Genomic DNA, 15,072 nt, shown 5'->3' with positions numbered 1-15,072 from the left:
CTGAAAACTGCTGCACCAAAGGCAGCCTCACACTGTAATACAATGACTGGTGAAGCTGTAGGTAGGACCTCCAGTGTCACATCTGATGAGCTTTAAATGGAAGCAAACAGTAAAGGGGACCTCAAGCCAACAGAATAAAATATATCCTTTTCCCTGCTCTTTCTTAGCACAACTTCATGTAACCAGTTTATTATTAGCCCCTGTAGGGAAATGGTCAATCTCTTAGATCATTCAATAATAGACATTAGCAAGTGTCAATATGTATCAATACACAAACATATTTTTAAAAATTACATAACAGGCAATATAAACATTGCTGCATAATCCATACCTAACATCTGATGTATGGAGAACAGCCCCAGCCCTGGATAAATATAGCCTCAAAAAAGTACATATTTCTTAATATCCTAGTTCAAACTGAATTGTAACAAAACTTTACGCTAAAATCTGGGATGTTCTTATTTAAAAAGTGGTGTAATGAGGGTCTGCTGGGAATTTCCCCTATATGCTTACTGGAGGTGTGTATTTTAGTTATGAAGGGATTTCTTTGTTCTAAAACCATTACGCAAACAATCCTCCCTTGCAGTGAATACCTGGATTCCGGAAAAAGGCATTGGTATAATTACCTAGCTGGTCTTAATTTTCTGTTTAAGGTGGCAAAGTTTATGACCTAAGATTCAATTAATTTTCAAGTCTGACTTGCTTCTGAAAACAGGAGCCTTTTGTCTTTCATACCTTTTGGAGGAATAGCCTAGTCAGACCGACAGCCATCTGCTTAATAGGTCTTCAAGGCAGATGATAAAATAATCTTTATGGATTCAGTAATTTATGAAACAGCAGATTAATTCACATCAGGAGATTAATCAAGAAGGTAAGAAAAAATTAATTTCACTGAACCAAGAATAACAACAAAGTTCCTTCCAGAAGACAAGACTCTAACCCAAGTTCAATCCTCCCCTGATCAAAGGCTTCTCTTCCTTTCCCATGCAGACACCCCCTCATTATTACGATTTTTTTAAAAAGTCCTGATTTAAAAAAACCTCATTTAATGAAAATGAGGGGTTTTTCCTGAAAAAAACACCATCATTTTTATGATTAATACTATAGTGAATGTATTTACCTTTCTAAACAACGATGTCATTCTCTCAGAAGTATTATAGTATCTTGAAACACGGTGAATCATTTGTATAGCATTTATCAAGTTTGGTATTCCGTGTGTCATTGATACCTTAAAGCGGAGTTTTAAGAGAAATTTTACTTCCTATTCTTACCAGCTCTATTTCTGTTCTATTGACAAATTCTAAATTACATTTTCCCCTAAATCACAAGAACCAATTTCAAAATGCCATGGCATGTTACCATGTAAAAAGAAAAAAATAAAAATAAAAGGTAATCATGCTCAATAATTTTTTAAATCTCAAGTAATAAAAACAATAAAACGCAGATGTTCTGGTTAAAAATCAGATTAAATATATTAACATGAATATTGTAATATGCTATTTTGATGATCAAAATCAAACATTGATTCAAAATGTATAGGTTGCATTTTTTGGCACAAAACCAAGTATTCTTCTGGCAGCTGACAATGGTTGTCTGTGATTAATACTTCTGTTCTTCAAGTACAGCTGTTAAATGTAGTCTATGAGATTACATTGTGGTAACAACATTACATCAAATGTTTCATTCAGACATTTCACAAAAATCATTAAATAAATGTCACAATGTTAATTTCATTAATGAGTCTCTAAATCATTCTATCATCATATGAAACATCTATATTTTTCACACATTTAAAGAAATCATTGATCACATAATTAAAATCAAACTATGGTATTACAAGTATTCTGCAATTCAATAAATTCCAAAGTATTTTGGAAAGAAAGAGTGGGAAAAAAGGTAAAAAAATGGTAATTCATTAACATTATCAACGTCTTATCAGAGTTGCAATTCAGAGCAACAAGAAAAAGTAATTCTGACTGTCAGCCCTCAACAACAAGTCAAGCTCCTGGAGTTAATTTTGGTCTGCAGACTCAAAGTGAACACACTAATATTGTGGAAAGACATAGCAGGCATTTGCATTTGGCAGGAGTGTGAAAGAAAGGCTATGTGGTATAAAACCAAACCGCAGTGTCCACGTTTTGTTCATTACTATCACCACCCCCAAAATGGAATCAGGAGATTCTGAGTCTACTGGTTTTCTTTTTAATCCTTGACAAAAAATAAAACCCTGAATACTGGCTGTCTACAGATTTCTCTGATTCTAAGTCCAGAGTTAAACACCTAGTTCATAACCAACCTCAGCTACAAATGTGACTGTGTAATACTGCATGTACTAAATGCCACTTTAAATATCATATTACACCTGCATGTACATCTTTCTTGATCCACTAATACTTAAAATACTTTTCAATATCAGATATTAAATTCAACTCAATCCATAATGTAGTTCTTTTTTAAAAGAGCTTATATTTAACTTGGATGTAATTATTTTAAAGCTGCATACCATAGAAAATCCCACCTAAATTATCTTCATCTGTGTAACAGTGCTCCAAGTGAGTAAACAGAAATTCAGATGTATCCAAATTGTTTCAGATTAAACAAAGAACTATACTTAACTATCCTGTATTAGTAAAATGATGAACTATTTAAAGACAGATGACTGTCTGTCTTTAAGATAAAAGAATTTTTCTTCACAGCTCCTCTGAAGCAGCTCATCATTTTGTCCTGGTACCTGGCACCCTCTAGCGATACTCCAAAGAGCTGAAGATGTTATCATACTCTTCTACTATTCCATGCAGTATCAGCTCTAGGTCATAAATTATCAGTGTCTTTTCACTTCCCCTCAGTTAAAACTTTGTAGTAGGATCCTAAGCTGCCAGAAATTCAAAAGAAATGCAACACCTCCTGACAAAGAACAGGAAGCATATAGGACCAATACATGGAGGACTAAAAACCAGAACAAACAATTTTTCCCACAGTATTTCCTCCTATCACCCTATTTTGCAACAAACATTTGAAACATGTACCTGTTATAAAAAGTAATAGTTAATATATGTAATAACTGGTACCTTGAACTAGGGCTGACTAATGTACATGGACAACAAATTATTTAAATTCTGACTGGCTAGTACTTCTGCAAATAGAAACAGCTAATACTGTTTTCAAAAGCAAAATATTATATTATCTATTTAGGACCTCATTAGGTTTCATTTTCTCTATATAACAGATTTTTTGGTACTTTGGTTACAGCTGTGTGACTATTTTTTGACACATGGAATCTTCAATGAAAGACATATTTTAAGATTCTTGCACTATAAAATATGTACCTGTTTCAGCTCATTTTCAAAATAATATTGGCAGCAGGACTGACTTACTAGGCAATCACATGTATTTATGTTTATTGATAAAATACATCTTTTAAAATATTATGTTTTATGTAATATAATAAACTAATGCTTTAACATCTAGCTTGACAGGCATTTAGAAAAAAAATCAGAAAAATTACAAAAATAGAAAAGTAAACTAGAAAAACTTACTCTTAGGCAATACAACAAGGCTTTCTTTCACTCTGGGCATTCTGTGTAAATACCTAAACTATGCTTAAAGAATGATGAAAGGAATACTTACAACATCATAGTTATAAAGTGGCTGACAAACTTTTGCAAGTGTGCATAAGTATTTCACATTATCTTTTGCTTCATTCGCTGCATCTGTGATTCTGGCATCTAACTCCTGCCACATCTAGGGAGAAAACAGTACTGTTAAAACTTCATACATAGTAAACAATTTCTGATTTGCCAGAAGTAAATCTTTGGAAATGAGTTTTTAAAAGGCATTGTCAAAGCAGGTAATAAAACTTATTAGCATTTTTGATAATTTTTGTCTGTCTCTCTAAAAATGTCTTGTTCTTTCTCTTAATATATTAAGCATAACAGCACCATACCTAAATTTTCCTCTCAATTCTCCTCAGAAAATCTCTTAGATGCAATGAAACAAAATAAATAACAGAAGCTTTGTCTAGCATAGTAAAAAACAACATAAAAAAAAGAAAAAATAATTACCCTTAGTAGTTTAGAATGTCCAACATTCAGAAAATTAATGACAGCTTTGCAGTTTGGTCTCTTGATCTGCTCAATAATAAAATTCAGTTTAGCAGACATACATTTCCAATGCTGTAGTTCAGTCAGTGGACCTGAATCATCAGCTTCTTTCCTCACCTGCTTACTCTCAATCAGAGCCTGCAACCCATTTGAAAAAAACAAAAACAAATGTCTACTATAAAGAATAGACAAATCATTATAAGGAAGAGAAGAAACACTCTGAGGATACTAACTTAAAAAGGCACAAGCCTGCAGTTTATGACACGTGAAAACAGTTCAGATTTGGAAAAGAATGCTAAGACTGAATTGTACTTAATCATATTCTTAAATGGAAATTAATGCAGTTAATACATCTGTTCAACTGCTCTCATAAGCTGTGTGAATCTCAGCATGTACCCATATTTTTTTCTTAATCAGAATTTATGAATTGAAATACACCAAATGTAACTTCATTTGTAAAAAACTTGAAGAACTATTTTAATAAAAACATTAAATATCAGGCATAAAGTCATAAACATACTCATTTATATGTTGACAAATATTCAATCAGCTCTTTTTACATGTCTTTTATATTTTCATTCTTGTGAGCTAAACACACTAAACATGGTATGACTTTATCAGTAGAGCATGTCCCAGTCTACACAGATTCTGTATTTTGACAAAGGGTTCTGTGCTTTATCACGGAAGCCTCAGACACTAGTTTGTTGGATAACTGAGACCTTATCATGTAAGATTTACACAGGATAAAAAAATGCCATACCAGCCCTGGTCAAAGACCTTTCAAAGAGTAGTATCTCATACCATGACCGGCAGCAGAAACTTAACGGATGTAATGTGTAGAGTATACCTAACTGTACATATATGTGGTCCCCCTCAGTGTTATTACTCCTGCATCCATCTGTTCTCACCTTCTTAATGTTCGTGTATTAACTGTTCAGAAACACTTGTTCTTGCTAGACTGAAAGTTCCTTCGGATAAAGACTAACCACTTCACTTGTGCGTAGAAGTGAAGTACTTGTATTATGTGGGAGGAGATGCAGCTGAAGCCTTCAGCTAACTTCAGGCAAGTCTCATATATAATTTATACATATCCAGCCATATTCATGCTGGATTGATATGTTAAAACAATACTTTACCTGTTCAATCTGTCTATACCATATCATAAGTACTTCCTCTAGCTGGTGAATCATGTCAGGATTATCAGCTGCTGCCGTTACTTTCTCAAAGGACTGAAGTATAGAAAAATCAATGTAATCTATTTTTTTCAACTCAACAGTTCCTTCAATGCTTATTGCAGCCCCTGAAAAAAAAAAAACAACAAAACAAACAACAAAACAACCCCTGTAAAAAAAGACCACTTACAATACAGCACCAATTAAGACTTTAAAATCAATTTCTAACAGTGTAAGCAATTTAAATTTGGGAATATGTGTCTGTAATCAATGCTGTTTCAATGTAATAGCCATTTTACTGCACTCATATAAAGCAGAAAATTCTTATTTTTAATAGTGTTCCTCCTCAAGAAAATACTCTAGTAGTATGTTACTTTTAAGTAACTTTTAAGTAAAAAATCGACCCAAGTATTTATTATGCAAGTAATTGATCATTTTATTTTTCCTTGCTTATGTGATACTTAAGTAGAATTCTTCTAGTTTGATTGCTTCCTAAATGCAATGCTTACCTTCTAAAAATGAAAGGTATCTGTTAATTGTTTCCACCAAATTCCTTTTGTCTTTTGTATCTTGTTTGGTCTGCCTTAAAGCACCCCAATTATTTGTTGTGAGGATAGCAGGGAGAAAAATCTTTTCTATCATATTCCTAACACCACGCAGGAGTCCTTCAGTGGCATCCAAAACACCAAAGAATATATCCTGCATCGTAACAGAATGATTGTCAGTAATGCAGTAGCTCAGACTGGAAACAGTATTATAAAATCAGTTTATTTTTTTTACAAAGGCATTCCAATATGCCACTGAAAACCTTAATTTCAGGAGACAAAATCTTTATAAAATACTGATACCTACAACATGACAATAAGATACTGCTTCCAATAAAAAGGGAAATCAACTATGATTGAACAGAGTTTTAAAAGGCTGCCATGTTATATTTTTGTAATTTCAGTTATTTCCCTATCATATAGAAAGTTTGGAAATTTTTAAATAGTACAGAGCAATTAAAAATATTCTAAATGTGCCCATCTACAATTAGGTACTATCTAATGATATATGAATAACAAAAATGTTCTGAATGTCCATATCTGAAATTACATTAGAAGCAGTTATTTGACTGAACGTACATTACTTTGGTTCAGATGAAATTTCTGTCTGCTCTCCAAAACTAAACATTACAAGTTCTGACCATTTCTAATATTCCAATATTATAAATATCCTTCAAATGTGCAAATATTAACAGACTTCATGTAACAAACTTCCTTGAACATAGATTTCCTTTTCTCATCACTTCAGTAAGGAATTTGATGCAAAGGCAATATTTATGACCAATATTAAGACTCTTGATAAAGACAGATCTTATATCTTCTGATAGTGCTTTTCCTCCCTTCATCTTTTTAGCTCTCAAAAGCAATAACACATTTTAATATAAAATAAAAAGTATATAAATTAATAATAGAATTTCTGTCTGAAGAATTGGAAGTCATATTAATTAGAAGATACATATGCAGCTCTGATTCTTACCAATTTACAGTCCCTTGAGCGCTGCCCGAATATTAAGACATGTAGCTATAAACAAGAATGAAGCTCACACTTACCTAAGGATTTGTCTTATAAAGCAGAAAAATTCATGCTACATAATTTGCATAGGATAAACGCGTATTTCACACATTCAAAGACAGGTAAAAGAGAAAGGTATGAGTAAATTTTTCATCTGCTGGTATTTGCAATAGCCTTTTCAGCAAGGCCTTCTACTTCAGAGATTTTTATCACATCTAAAATTAAATTAGTGGCTTTAACCTCTTCAAAACCAGCAAGGAGAATGAGAAATTTATCTAAATTCTGCCTTATTTAACAAGAGTCCTATAAGACACTGAATCCAAAGATATCCTGAGTGTTTGATGAAGTAATACAGCTATTCACTGTCTACCCAAAACAGAGAGCAAAGAACATGCTAAGAGCTTAACATTCAAAAACACAGTTACCAGTAACTTCGTGACAATAGTGAAACAAATAATGAAACAAAAATAGCTACTTTTAAAGTTTTTAGGTTTTAAAATATATGAGAGAATACCTCATGTATAGATTTTGCATTTATACGTCTGTCATTCTTACAACGAACAAAATGTAAGCATAGTCCTACAAATTTGCCTGGTGTGTTGTCCACATATAATCGCATCATTTTACTTCCTTTTTCAACTCCTGGAATTGTCCGACCACACTCTGAAAAGAATTTCACAGGTGTCACTTCTTTAAATCAGTATAGTCAAACAAAATGCAGCACAGAAATAATCTATTTTCTTCTTTTGTGTGTAAGATTACCAAAATCAGCAGAATTCATGGTTGTAATTAACCACGATTAAAGATCTACACTAAACATATGTCTTACAAATCAATACTGGTGCATTGTACTGCACTTAAAAAGGAATTTGCTCACACTTGTGATTCTGGGTTAATTTGCTGGTGACTGAGGTACTTTGTTTATTCAGATTCACACTATCACACAATGTCATCTGTAAGTCAGAAAATAGAGAATATGAGGTACTCTCAGGTCCTCTGTGGATACCTTTTCCTGGTGCTTCTCCTTCCTGATAGAAAACTTTCAGACTTTTACTTCCCCCTTTGGCAAAAAAAGAATCAAAGGCTTCCAACTGTTAAATCAAAAAGTGAATACTTGTTACTCAAAATATATTTATGTGCCTTTAAGACATGCAAAATAATTTGACCAACCATGCCACTGTTGAAAGTTTTGGTGGCCTGTAATGTTTATCCTCAAATATTGTGAGGAGTTACAAAACAACGTAACAGATTTTTCAAATAGTGCCTTCAATTACTGAACCTGCACATGTAGATGACCTAGCTCCTGATAACTGTATATCAAATGTTTATAGTCTTGTCCAGTAATGCAGAGACAATGGAAGATATTCTATCACTCACAGAGATCTGTAATTTCAAAGTATCAACTGGAAGTAACTGGTCATAAGAGACTTAGAAACATACATAGCAGATTTGCATGTCTTGACATACCCTGCTGTTGCTACTCTACCCCTGATAATTTGTAAAAGACAAGTAACATAACACATGAGGATTTTATTCTGGAGACATGAATTGGCCACATTGGCTCCAAAATCTTTTAATGATGACAAAGATTTTGCTGACTTCTGGAAGGACAATCTGATCCTAGAATTTAAGATATTTGTGTGCCACACTAACATTTTACTTTTCATAATCAGTATTTCAATTTATTATATTAATACTGAGAGGTCACAACATTAAATTTAAAACTGAAGTAGCTAGAGTGGGTGAATATTTGCACAAACTAAGGAAGATCATATCTGAGGGAGACCATGCTGCCCCATAATTAGCTTGGTGTACCCGTCCATAAACTGGTCACCCTAAAACACTATAGGTCTCTAGATGGTCATTTTGATTTTGTTATTTTATACAAATTACTTTGGATAGCAAGGATGCAAAGCTTTGAAACAAATGCAGCTTGTGTACAGATTATCATTCTGAAGAATTTGCCTGAAATTATCACTAGGGATTCTAAAATCTGAATTTTTCAAACCACCCTGGGCAACTTGCATGTCTTGGTAAAGCCAGGGTATGTGACTTAGGAGGAAGTGAACAACGCTCTGAAAAGCACTGAAAGGTTTGGAGGAGATCAGAAAGTACTGATCTCATCAAAATCCAGCTTCTTTCACAATCTCTGTAGTTATCTGCAAGGAAGAGTGACTCAACAAGATGTTACTGGGCATTCAAACTGTCCAACTTCTCAGCTTCGGTATTGAGACCTCCTGTTTCCTCTCAATCAAAAAAAAAAGTCAGAAATTCAGGTAGCAAGTTTGTTTGGAGATGTGTAAGCTGTTTCAGCACAAAGCATACACCTCTAGATGTGGTATATTTCTTATGAGCATGACCTTTTCCCCCATATAAACAAATACAAAATCTGAATCAGAATGGTGATAGGAAAATGAGTGACACTCAGTAGGACAGAATTTAAACCCACTCTTCTGAGAAGACAACATTGTGCAAAAATAAAAGAAATAAAAGCAAGCTAGCTCTAGAAATGCATGCTGCTCTTTCACTTTGGTTAATAGGCACTAGTGAGTAACAGGGTTAAAAATGAGAAAAATACAGAAAAAAATCCCCCCCCCCCCCCCCCCCCCAATAGTGAAAGAAAATTTAGTAAGGTACTGAAAGGACAGTGACAAAAATCAGAAGATTCACTACTACAAAAAGCACTCCAGCTTGAGAGGAAGAGAAAAGCAAGCAGTAACTTTAGGGCTTGCATGCCTTTACACAGGAAGTGGGATGGGAGCTGTCCCTGTGGCTGCTGCTTCTGCACACAGCTTCTGGTTCAAGTCCATGTGGTACAAACACTCACTGTGCAAATCCGTATATAGGCTAATGCTTTAAAGGGTAAAAATTAACTCACGTATGTCAGAGACATGTACATATATCAGAATTTACTTATGACAAATTCGTTAAAGAACAATGTTGACATAGTCCCAGACACCTAAACTGTTTATGAATAAAATAAAACGGGCACCTTTCCAACCATAAAAAATGTTCAGATGGTCCTGGTGACAGCAAAAAAAACAACCCACCCAAAACCAAAGCAAAACTAAAACCCAAAAAGCCTAAGAACCCAAAGGTTCTGAATTAGTCAAACTCAGTGTAGAACAGCACTTTTACATGAAGTCAGGAACATCTAACAGTATATACCATCTAGAAATTGTAAAAAATAAAATAAATGTTAGTTGATTGACAACACTTAAAGCACCTCTGTGTGTGTAAGCATAAGACAAACCAGGGCTGTTTAAGTACACTTTATGATATATAAATATCAGTAATCAAACAATAAACAGCATATTTGGATTGGGACTAAATCTGGCTTGTAACTGAAGAGCTGGATTTGTTTGGTCAAAGGAGACAATATCTGGCTGAGTTTTGAATGCTAAGTTCAATTTTTCTAACAGACAAAAACAGCATCATGCAATCAGAGAAGGCCAGTGCTGAATCTTTTCACATACAGCCATACCAAGTTTTGATACTCTGCTAAAAAAAAAGTTTGGCTGGTTGCTCCTGTTTGTTCAATCTCTTTGAAATACTATGAAAGATACACAGAAATGACTGAACTTTCAGAAGTTCCACAGGTCTGGGATCTACTCACTCTACACTTTATCCCATCTTTTAAACATTCAAAAACAAAGCAAGCACACAAAACTGGAAAGTATTTAATGGGTCTTTCCAAATGTAATTACAGTAATTAAATGGTGCAGGATTAATCTTCCCTCATTACTAAAATAACACTCTTAATTTTCAAAATATTCCTATGAAGTTACACATATTTTTTGCAGAATCTTTGGCATTTCAGTAACAACTTGTTTAGCAAATAAAAACAATCATCTTTAGAATATAATAATGTCAGTCTGAGATGGATGAAACTTTTGGAACTGGTGAATGTGACAAGAATCTCTTGGGTCCAAATAACAACAGTAATTATAACTTCCCTGAGGTGAGAAAGATGAAAAAGCCACAATCAAAAACTTGGGAATATTTTCAAATCTGCCAGGAAACTAAAGAGAATGATTAAGTCAGATATCATTTTAGATGAGTTGTATGCCTTATTAATCAGATTTTCTGGCAGAAACAATCAAAATGATGAATAACATTTCATATCAAAGGGGCAATCTGCTACATATTTTGACTAATAATTGAAATCAACAAACATACAGAACAGACTCACCGAAGGGGCATCCAAAATCATTTCTTCCACAGTTATTAAGTCTAAACCTAGACTAACACTGAGAACTTCAAATATGTATTTATATGAAGCATCAACTTTTGCTCTTCGATATTCTCTTGCTTCTTTGTATCGAGCCTAAAACATTAAACATGCTTTTCAAACTAAAAATATACCAAGTGATCACAAGAATAACCTGCTACTTAACTTGCAACTAATGCTGAAATCTACTGTCTTGTACTATAAGACTACATAACTGCCCTGCTGTTTAAAAAGACCTCAATTTTCAGAAGCTGACAGAAGAACAAATTATTAAGAATTATTGTAAAACATAAAGTTGCGGATATGTCAAGGAAAAGCAAACATTAAATTTATTACACCTAGAATTTAAGATATTTGTGTGCCACACTAACATTTTACTTTTCATAATCAGTATTTCAATTTATTATATTAATACTGAAAGGTCACAACATTAAATTTAAAACTGAAGTAGCTAGAGTGGGTAAATATTTGCACAAACTAAGATGGGTACAGCTTTGCTTCAGTGTAAGTTTCCAGTTAATATCGCCTGCTTCCTGCCTCTACTACTTTAAAATAAAACATTAAAATACTGCAAACATTGAAAACAAACACTCAGTCACTTTCTACCAGGAATAATTCAATAAATACCCTGAGTTTAAACTAAAAGGAAAGGGGAAAAAAAAAGAAAGGAAAAAGAAAGAATTAATATAACCTTGATTTAAGCATGTGAGAAAAGAAAACGAAATCTATTTCAAGAACTAAGGTTGAATACTAAACCTGTTTTTCTTTTAAAATTTCTTGCAAGGCCAGGACTCCACTAGTGCTCCGGCAAAACTTAGACAACCTTTGGCTTGCAATAGAAAAAGACTCTTGTGAAGAGGACAAGCTTGCTATTTGTAGAGCAGGGCAAACAGATTTGGCTACAGCATCTTCTGGTGTAACAGGAGCAGGCACTGAACTCTCTGCAGTAAGATTAGGCCCAGCACTATTTGTGGCAGCAAGACCGGGCCCAGCATCTTCTCCAGTGTTTGAACTTTCTTTATTATTTTTTTGTATTCCCTCCATTCTAAAATATGGGGAAAAAAAATAATTGTGATTGTAAGAATCCAGTTTGTTCAAGTTTACCTTTTGAAAAAGATTGGAAGGAAGAGCAAGGTAGGGAATAAAACCACAAAACCCAGGAGCATCTCAAAATTAACTTCCTATGTATATAAATATAGTAGTCTCTTCAGATTTTTAGGGCAAGAGACATTTATATACATTTTATGGTAGCCTACAAATGTCAAGCTGAAGATGATTACAGAAAGATTTTTTAAAAATAATATACCATGCATTTATATTTTGTGGAGTGAACACCTTTCTATATAACAATTTTTTTGAAATATAAATAATTTCACTGAATTTATGATTACTGAGAAATATAAATTGTTTAGAATATAAATGATTCATTTAAATTTTAGTTTGCAAAATATATACACATATTCAACAAGTGACATTACAAAAAGACTTGATACACTTCCATACTAGGTGTCAAAGCATTGCTCACATAAGCACTTACACATGATTTTTATCAAAATGCCTCACCATGCATAATATTCTCAACATTGTAAGTTTTGCAGAAGTAATGCAAGATTGAGGGTGCTTGGTAGTGTTTTTCAGTAGAAAACCTTTACTTTAGCATCAGTCATCCTCAGCATAATAAAAGAGTTAGACTTTCTCTTAATTCTGTGCCTAAGCCCTATAACACTGCAGTTCACAGGGAATGGATGCCATTCTTCAACAGCAGAAAACAATTTCTCAGTCCATCTCCTGTGGCCAGGGACCAGCAGGTTAATCATTGTAGATGGCGGTTTCTAAAATGGAGGAAAACGAAGTAAAATCACAGCTGACTGCTAGGCAGTATGCTGTTATGCAAAGGTGAGTCCTTCTATTTTCTTTCCCTTTGTACTCTGCTAGAACATAAGCCTAGGCAAAATTTAGTCTCTGAAACCCAAGCCCATAATTCAGGGCTACAAAGAAGCTTCAAAATCCTCTCTCCATGTTTCCTATTATGGGGCATATTCATCCCCTTGCATTTGCTGGCTGCCATCAGTCCCACTCAATAGATCTTATCAGTCATAAAAATATACAGAAAATCGAACATTTTATTCAACGTGCTCAAATCTACACATGGATTGAGCAACTAGTTTTAAGGTGCTGTAACCATCAGTAAAGCTATATCTAAAGTCCTTACCGTGTGTCTAGTTTTTCTTTTAAAAATAACTTGTTCAGTTTCACAGGGATGTTATAATAGAGAAACATTTTTTAAAACAAATGTTAAGATATGCCATTAAGGTCATACCTAGTATAACAGAAAGAACCAGAAGTATGGAAATTGCTATTCTACTCAGAGTATCATTAACATAACAATTAAAACAACCACCAAGAATTACTTAGTAGTTCTTATGATACCTTAGGGCAGCCAACCATTATTTGCCTTGTTCAGGAAAAAGAAAATCAGGAGCGAGGCTAACATGAAAAGCAACACCTGGGTGCTCCAGTACTAGCTCCCTATTTTTGACCACGATTAGCAAAATAGCCACTGTTATATGGACTTTGGCATACAATCATGTTGCAGAAAATATTCACCTCTTTCTTGCATTAAAAACACCAAAAAAACCCAACTTAGGAAAGCAGGGAAGAAAAAAGGGAAAATGTAAAGTCTAAATTAATTCTTTTCCCTCATGTTTAATCTGACTTGGCTGGTCATATATATAAGGTCAACATGGTGCTTTCCTCCTTGACACTCACTCAGGTGGAACAGGTTGGATGTTAATTTCCTAGCCTTTTAACTGCTGTCTTCAAGTTGATACCTTCCCCTGAAGGCCAAGATGAGAGGGGTGGGGGTCTCACAGCTTTCTTTAAAAAGAGAGTACATTGCGTGCTGGAATTCTCCCTGAACTCTCCAAATGCCTGCACTCAAGACACCTGGAGGGTCAGTTGAGGTTTTCACCTCTTCAAAAACCATCATGAACTCCACCTAGCTACCTATCCCAATCCTAGCAGCAAACGTGCTTTTACGTTAAACATTTTTCCTCCCCTCCAGGGTGCCCTACACCCTGTCTACGGGACCTGTTCATGCAAGAAAAGCGAGTCTGGTTTCCAGCACATGACTTAGAAGGCAGGATGAGGTGAAGGAGGGATAAAAAGCCGTGGATTCCCGAGCACAGAGCATGAGTGACACTGACGTTTGGCTCTCCTCTGAAAAGCTGACGTGCCTTAACCGGCAGCGCTGCTTTGGCAGAGCGATGCAGGCGAAGAGCCTCACCGACCTGGCTGCAGCTACACCTCACAACGCGGGGAAGGGGAGCGGCCGCTGTCCCCTCAGAGGGCCGAGCGAGCGTTGCCTACGCCCGCCGCGGAGCGATCCCTCCGCGCCGCCCCCCCGCCCCCGCGCGCCGCCTCGGCCCCGGGGCTGCACAGCGCGGCGGAGGGCGACGGCCGCGTGCGAAGAGTGAGCTGTCCGCGGGGCCGTGACTGCCGCGGCCCGGCTCGCGCCCGGGAGCCGCAGGTACGGAGGTGCTGCTGCGGCCTCACCACGGTTCGGTCCCCAGAAGCTGAACCGTGATTCTGTCGTAAAGATTGTGCTGGCGACCCAAGAGCTGTGCGCAGCGACACGCACGGCTTGATACCATAAACTGCCTGGCGCGGGGCTTCGTTTTAAGCCATAGAATCATTTAGGTTGGAAAAGACCTTCGAGATCATCAAGTCCGACCATTAACTCAGGGCTGCCAAGGACACCACTAAACCACGTCCCTAAGCATTGCATCTGTGTGGTTTTTAGTCACCTCCAGGGATGGTGATTCCACCACCTCCCTGGGCAGCCTGTTCCAATGCTTCACCACCCTTTCAGTGAAGATTTTTTTCCGAATATCCCATCTAAACCTCCCTTGGCATAACATAAGGCTGTTTCCTCCTGTCCTGTCCCTCATCACCTGGGAGAAGGTACCGACCCCCCTGCCCACAGCCCCTGCCAGGAGCTGCAGAGAGCGAT

At 35.7% G+C, this 15,072-nt stretch overlaps 1 protein-coding gene across 1 annotated transcript in view; it reads right to left on the bottom strand.

Annotated features, from left to right (window-relative positions):
- The window catches only part of DNAH8 (dynein axonemal heavy chain 8), a 146,280-nt gene extending 138,960 nt beyond the window's left edge, over nucleotides 1–7,320 (bottom strand). The window contains exons 1-5 of the mRNA XM_080408689.1: nucleotides 5,782–7,320; nucleotides 5,237–5,400; nucleotides 4,062–4,238; nucleotides 3,628–3,741; nucleotides 1,121–1,228 (exon numbers count right to left, since the gene is read on the bottom strand). Of these exons, the coding sequence (XP_080264815.1) occupies nucleotides 1,121–1,228; nucleotides 3,628–3,741; nucleotides 4,062–4,238; nucleotides 5,237–5,400; nucleotides 5,782–5,977 (759 nt within the window). The 5' untranslated portion in view covers nucleotides 5,978–7,320. The remainder of the gene's footprint in view (nucleotides 1–1,120; nucleotides 1,229–3,627; nucleotides 3,742–4,061; nucleotides 4,239–5,236; nucleotides 5,401–5,781) is intronic.
- Between the last annotated feature and the right edge of the window lie 7,752 nt (nucleotides 7,321–15,072).

This window comes from Falco punctatus (assembly GCF_963210335.1).
Source record: "Falco punctatus genome assembly, chromosome: 12".
Classification (NCBI taxonomy): domain Eukaryota; kingdom Metazoa; phylum Chordata; class Aves; order Falconiformes; family Falconidae; genus Falco; species Falco punctatus.
This window is presented reverse-complemented; position numbering and strand designations above follow the sequence as displayed.